This window comes from Ziziphus jujuba, chromosome 3 (assembly GCF_031755915.1).
Source record: "Ziziphus jujuba cultivar Dongzao chromosome 3, ASM3175591v1".
Lineage (NCBI taxonomy): Eukaryota > Viridiplantae > Streptophyta > Magnoliopsida > Rosales > Rhamnaceae > Ziziphus > Ziziphus jujuba.
Genome location: NC_083381.1, coordinates 24,509,076 through 24,516,120, shown reverse-complemented (window position 1 = coordinate 24,516,120; position 7,045 = coordinate 24,509,076). Strand labels below are relative to the sequence as shown.

At 34.5% G+C, this 7,045-nt stretch overlaps 2 protein-coding genes across 2 annotated transcripts; both read left to right on the top strand.

Moving 5' to 3' along the window:
* The first annotated feature begins 668 nt into the window (after positions 1 to 668).
* On the top strand, positions 669 to 2,614 carry LOC107423004 (protein SIEVE ELEMENT OCCLUSION B). The gene is made up of 5 exons (XM_016032510.4): positions 669 to 1,096; positions 1,303 to 1,395; positions 1,538 to 1,989; positions 2,166 to 2,282; positions 2,377 to 2,614. The coding sequence occupies exons 1-5, from the start codon at positions 923 to 925 to the stop codon at positions 2,384 to 2,386; spliced, it is 846 nt and encodes a 281-aa protein (XP_015887996.3). The 5' UTR covers positions 669 to 922; the 3' UTR covers positions 2,387 to 2,614.
* Positions 2,615 to 2,744: 130 nt separating this feature from the next.
* Positions 2,745 to 6,025, top strand: LOC112492248 (protein ACCELERATED CELL DEATH 6). The gene is made up of 3 exons (XM_025075371.3): positions 2,745 to 4,006; positions 4,222 to 4,745; positions 4,993 to 6,025. The coding sequence occupies exons 1-3, from the start codon at positions 3,331 to 3,333 to the stop codon at positions 5,602 to 5,604; spliced, it is 1,812 nt and encodes a 603-aa protein (XP_024931139.3). The 5' UTR covers positions 2,745 to 3,330; the 3' UTR covers positions 5,605 to 6,025.
* The last annotated feature ends 1,020 nt before the right edge of the window (positions 6,026 to 7,045 follow it).

Here is a 7,045-nt window from a genome sequence, read left to right as displayed (position 1 = left end):
AAGCTTAATTTATTTCGCTCCTAGTCTAAACATAAATAAAAATTAATAAATATGAAAAAATAAAAATAAAAATTAAAAAAAAGATGAGCATGCGTTATGTACAGATATTTTACTTTTTCATTTATGTTTAAGCTCAGAAAGGTGTCTTTGTGTGCCTACTATTTTGCCATCATAGCATTCATTTGTCACATGCTTTTACATCACCCTTTGTCCTTTTCTAACAGGAATTATTGTCCTCCCGTCAAACAGCTTTTGCTTTGTTCAATGTTCCCAAGCTTACCTGCCATTTCTTATCGATAACTTTTTTTTTTTCTGGTAAATATTTCTTATCGATAACTTGGACAAGCTTTTGTGTCCATTTGTAATCAGGGTTATCCATTAATGGTTATAAAACTAATTAATCCTCTTTTGCAAGCTGAAAAAAAAAAAAAAAAAAGTAAGAAGGAAATGCTAAGAATTTCTTGGAGGGGAGTTTACCTTTTTATTTTTTTAAGAAGAAAACATGTAAATATACTTTCGGGTCTCTACTTTGTCCCCGGTACAATTGAGTGTACCAAACTTCAAAATTTTCAATTGAATGCTTCAATTTTCAATTTGTTAAATTAGATTAATTGAGATTATAAACTTCAAACAACTAGCTAGGCGCTGAGAGCCACATATACTCTTAAAATTTTAGAATGTTTTTCACGTGACCCTTGAAGATGGTTATCTTGCATGAAAGATCAAAATGTGTGGTTTTAAAGTAGGATTGTTGGCAATTGTTTTGTTATGGTTATAAACTTGGACAAGTAGTAATCTTAAGAAAACAGCAAAACCTGGCCAGCTTCTCATGTGTAGTCCAACCTTCATGTCTTGGACTGGTATATATAAATATAATAGCAACATGGCCAGCAAAGGGGCAGTAGCTTTTTAACACAACCAAATGGAGGGTACCGAGCATGTCGGCTTGTTAACAATGTCGGATAACAAAATCATGGAGTTGATTTATACAACCCATGTTGTTCATGGTGTTGAAAAATTTGATGTTGATTCTCTCCTCCTCCATGTCCAAAACATCCTTTATGGTGCAACCCAGATTGTTGATAATGCTATCCAGGTATATAATAAATAATATATTAATGCAATACTTCTAAAATTTGTTCAGTCATTTTCTTTTTCTTCTTAAAAGGTACTTAACATGGAAAAAAAAATCACTTTGAAAATTTATTTATTTTTATAATTTATTTATTTATTTTTTGTTTGGGGTCTGTAAGAATCTCTCTCATGAAGCTAATTAGATTACTTCATCTCTGTTTGTTGCAGGGTTGGGATGCAAATCTGGAATACATAGATGAGAAGGAGCTTAAATCCAGCTTCAGTTCACCATTTTGCACACTAAAGCAAATTACTTGCGAGGTATTGATAAACAAAGTAAAAAATTTTTACAATTATATAATATAGGTTCTGAAAACTGTTTAGCTTTCTTCCTATTTGAAAAAAAATTCCAAACTCAAGTCTCTGAGACTAATTTTTCATTGTGTGAAAATGGAATTTTCAGCTTTCTTGCAAGGCAGTACCAGGTGAAGAAATTGCCCACAAAACAACTCTTTCAATGTTCAACAAGCTTTCAAGCTACTCCTGGGATGCAAAGGCATTGCTGGTGCTGGCTGCTTTTGCTTTGGAGTACGGAGAATTCTGGCTGCTTTCTGAGATTAGCCAATCTGACCAACTTGCCAAATCATTGGCGATTCTGAAGCAAGTCTCAGTTCTCAAAAACCCCTCAGCTCTGCTGAAACATGGAAAAGATCTGTTTGAAATTAACAGTCTTATTAAGGTGGCTTTACAAGTTATTGAGTGTATCTTTGAGTTGGAGAAACTCTCTGATTTGAGTCCAAAGGAAGTTCCTGCCCTCTCATTAGCAAAACATCGTATCCCAGTTGGTGTTTATTGGGTTATCATAGCTGTGATTGCTTGTGCAACTAAGATCAATCTCCTCACTAGCAATAATGAGTAAGTTCTTTCCCTAAATTTGGCTATGTTTGATATCAAAGTACAAAATTTTATGCTTAAATTTCTTAATCATAGATCTGTAATAATGCATTTGGTTGAGTTCTGGAATTAACAGAGCACTCTGTTTTCAAATATTAGTTAGAAATTTTTCTAATTATGTTAACCTTATATTTCAGGGGTCATGAACAGGATCTTTCAATCTATGCTTATAGACTCCATTACGTCCTCAACGATCTTAACAGGCAGCTAGTAATTTGCAAAAAACAACTGGGTTACCAGCTTTCATTTCCCTTGTAAGAAAGCAACTTGATTACATTAGTGTTGTGCATGTGTGAATTAACTGTTCATCATCTTCAATTGAGATCTAAAGCTATTTTGCTTATGCAGTAGAGGCTGAGGCTTGTAGGGGGCTCAAAAAATATCCTTTCCAGGCCTTAATTATGGATGTGTTTAAGGGACTGATTTTCGCTGAGGATGTAAAACACTGCAGTTTAAAATTGAACTTTTTTACTGCAAAATTGTAATTCTTATATGTAGGTGCTGGAAAAATTATCTTATGTAGTATTAATGTGACTTAAGTTGCTGATAAGTATGAAATAAGGAAATATTATATTTCTTTAGTGTATTTTTCTTTCTTTCGTCTGATTTATTTACTTTTGACGGATTTACTTATATGGTTTTTGAAGGGGATTCAAAGCCCTCTCTACTGTACCTTTTCTTCTCTCTCTCTCTCTCCATCCAGCAAACAGTATATTTTAAAAATAATATCACTTTTGACTTGTCCATACGTAGTTTTATGAAAACGAATATGAAAACAAATACTAAGATGTTGGATTTGAAAGATACAGACGAAAGGAATAGTCTAAACGAGGAGTCTTCCATAAGGTATTGTCCAATAGAAAATGCGTTACAGCGTGCCAAAAATATATATTTGTTTTTTATATCATAGTCCTGTAGATATGATCTGGGATCTTTATCATTAATCAAATCATTAAGATCCCATATCATATCTATAAGACTATGCTTTCTTAAAAAACATTGGAAGCGGCAAATATGAGCTTTGTCTGAATGCCGGCCAAAGAAAGCAAACAAGATTCGGCTTGAATTGGAATCATGTGCCTGTACTGTTTCCTTAAAATAATTAACTTCGATTCTTACTACGATTAAAAAATGTCCCTTAAAATGTAATGACCTATTTGGCCAGCTTAATTAGCCAAGCTGCCCAAGCATATCAGCAGCACTACTAGACATTCAAGTACATTAGAGCAGAATTCCTTTGCCTGTCGATCGGCCAGCCCTGGCTGATCATTGGGTTATAACAAAACATTGGAAGTGGCAAATATGAGCTCTAGTACAATTGAAAATGCAATAGCAGAAGAGGCAAGCTTAGGTGATCCAACAGAGATCATCACGGGCCTAGCTCCTGCTCTTTATAATGCTGCAGTAAAAGGCGAAATTGAACCTTTTAAGGATAAGGCAGAGCAGCTTCACCTCCTATTGACACCAACCAAGAACACCGTCCTCCACATCCACATCATGTCCTTTACTAGAGAATCAAATGGATCACTTAGCTTCGTTGAAAATATCCTTAAATTAAACTCACCGTTGTTGAGGCAGGTCAATAACAACGGTGATGCCCCATTACACATTGCAGCAAGGCTCGGCCATTTCAACATGGCAAGATTTCTTATCCAATATGCAAAGTCTTTCTATGTGGAGATTGAGAGTGAAGTAGAAAGGACCCGGATTTTGCTGGAGATGACAAATGATGGAAAGGAAACAGCCCTTCACGAGGCTGTTCGATATGATCATGTTTATGTGGTGAAATTTTTACTTTGTGAAGATGGTGATTTTCCATACTCTTCTAATGCTGCGGGTGAGACTCCACTTTACTTGGCTGCTGAAAGAGGTAATGCTTTCTTGGTTTCTCATATACTTGAATTGTGCACATCACCTGCTCATGGCGGTCCTAATGGAAGAACAGCTCTTCATGCTGCAGTACTTCATAACAATGAAGGTTAGTAACTAATAATAAACCAGTACTAAATTCTTCAACATTGTGTGAGAATTACATAATGATGATTATCTAATTGGTATATGATGAAATGATGGAAGAATTTAGTTAATTTGGAGCCTCTTATGTACAATTTCTAATTTTTTATAACTTTCTCTTGGGGTGAGAGTTTGTTGCTTAATATCCTAATAATTAGGCATATATGTGAATTCTTGTAGAAATGACACAGAAAATACTAGACAAAAAGGGAGCTCTCGTCACAAAAGAAGCAGACAACCAAGGCTGGACTGCATTGCATTATGCTGCCTACTTTGGCTATCATGGAATAGTGAAAATGTTGCTACAATTCAATACCTCTGTGGCATATGTAGCCGACAAACAAAGCAAGAGGACGGCTCTTCACATTGCAGCCGGCCGGGGCCATATAGACACAATAAAGGAAATTATTAATCTTTGTCCAGATTGTAGTGAATTGGTTGACAACAGAGGATGGAATGTTTTCCATTTTGCAGTTGAAAGCAATAGTGACAGAGTTGTGAGTGTCATGCTAGAGTTTCCTTGGCTTCGCAACCTTTTAAACCACAAAGATAAGGAAGGAAATACACCTCTTCACCGAATTGCTTCTTCTCATAGCATTATTTACTGTCTCATAGATAATAATAGAGTCGATAAGATGGCCTTCAACAACGAAAACCTCAGTGCTCTCGATCTCGTTTTAAAAAGTGAAGAAAAGATTGCGAAGGTATATATAGTTATATATACATATATATATCCTTAATCTAATTACTTGCAAACTAACAAGAAAATGTATAAAATTTAGAACAAGTTCCTTTTGTCTTACATTTCACTTGGTAGAATGCTTACTCCCAAACATAGCATAAGCAAATTTTCTAGTGAAAGAAATTTGACTGGAGACTATTTGATCACTTGTAGTTGATCAATTTTGTTCATGATAAGATTCTAAACTAACAAGACTAGTTATCTTACAGAGAGAAGTTGTAAAGCATTTGGAAAAATATGGAGCCAAAAGGGGTTTTCGTTCAATTATCTTCAAAGAAGATTGTGAGGAGGCTAGGGAGAAGGAATACAAAAGTTTAATCACTGAAATTGAAAAATCCCAAGAATCCCATGTGATAGTAGCCGCGCTCGTAGCAACTGTAACATTCGCGGCTGGCTTCACCATGCCTGGTGGTTACAATGGCACTGAAGGTCCAGAAAATGGCAATGCAATTCTAGCAAGGAAAACAGCTTTCCAAGCATTTATGATTACAAACACAGTTGCCATGGTACTCTCCATCTCTGCTGTATTCATCCACCTTAGCTTGGCGCTACACAAGGACAAGACGATGTTCCTTGTGTATTTTGGATTGGCTTATTTGCTCATTCTATTTGCCATGGGATCAATGGTGATTGCTTTTATAACAGGCACTTATGCTGTGTTAGAACATTCCCCAGGGCTAGCCATCACCTCTTGTATCATTGCCTGCTTCTTCTTCCTCCTTTACTACCGCGAATTGAAGTATAGGATCGGTAGCACCATTAAAGAATATGTACAAGAAAACGCTGACAAGGTTGTTCCAGCTTGGATATTGACAAGGTAGCACAACATTTCCAGTACTATTTTCAGTCTTGGTGATATTTTGTTAATGCAAGTAGAGGCAGAGGCTTATAGAGCCAGAGGCTACAATTTTTTGTTAATTAAGTTGATAAGGATTTGAAAAAAAAAAAAAAAATGTTGAGTAGATTTGTTTAGGGGATTTTTCTTTCTTCATCTTGTTAATTCACTTTTGGAGGAATTAATTGGAAGGATTCAAAACCTTTTCAACTTTCCCTTCCTCCTTTCTCCTTTCCCTCTAGCCAAAACAATGTATTTACTCTTCAATACCCTCTTTTTCTTCCAACCCTTTCTTTTTTTTCCTTTCATTTCTACATCGTATCAATCACATTTTTATTGTGAGACTTATCAAAATATACTTTTTATGGTCAGGCTGATCACAGATTTATGCTTGATTTTCAGGCTTCAGCCAATATTGTGCTTCTCATACTGTTATTTATTTATTTATTTATTATTATTATTATTATTATTATTTTAAAGAAAAGACCAACTTGATTTAAGCCCTGACAAATCCATAGAGCATGTTCTAAATATTGACAGTTGCTCCAGTTGGTTTGATGGAGCTAATGAGCTTTATGAATAATTGTCTTTTGTTTCTTTATAATGAAGCCAAAACTAGTCGACTTAATTCTCAAACATTTGGATCAGTTCAATGTTATACTATATATTCTTATAAACTTTTCTATTATTAGTTCAATTATTCACATAATTAGTCCTATTAAATTTATTAGTGTTCAAATTTCTTGTTGTTCCTATCATTCACGTTATTTTGAAACAATTTTCTCACATTAATTAAGCAAAGAGGTTAAAAAAAACGTAGATAAACGAATTGGAGGGAACGACGACTCTGGTGTAGTTGTGCTAGACATGCCATGGGCTATGGGCCGCGAAAATGTCGATTCTCATATGATGCATTTTTTATTTGTATATTGGACTTAAGCCTCTCGGCTATTGCAAGGTTCCAATTTTTATACAAGCAAGGACTGGACCACAGGCCCAAAATGTTCTTTTAGTTAATATTCATTCTTAGGTCCAATTTGAAATAGCTTTTATTATTCCCCGTGACTATATGTATTTATGCCACATAATTAGGAAATTAATTATTTTTAAAAGACCATGTTTTACCGTTGAAATTTTGCGCACGCCCTGATTAATACAAAACCAGGGGGGGAACCAGGGTTTTAAAACAGTGGGGGGAAACTGACTAGAATTTTTCCAAAGATGTGGACCTATAATAATAAACATATGTTTTAAATTTAAAATAAATGAAATTAATTCTAATAAAATAACTTTAAAAATTTATTTTGAGTCAAAGATATTGTGTAAAAAAAAACAATATGAGTTTTTTTTTGTTTTTTTTGGATTCCAAACATGAAGTGAGTAATAAAATAGATTCGATTACTATCACTTTTATTTAGCATTAATTA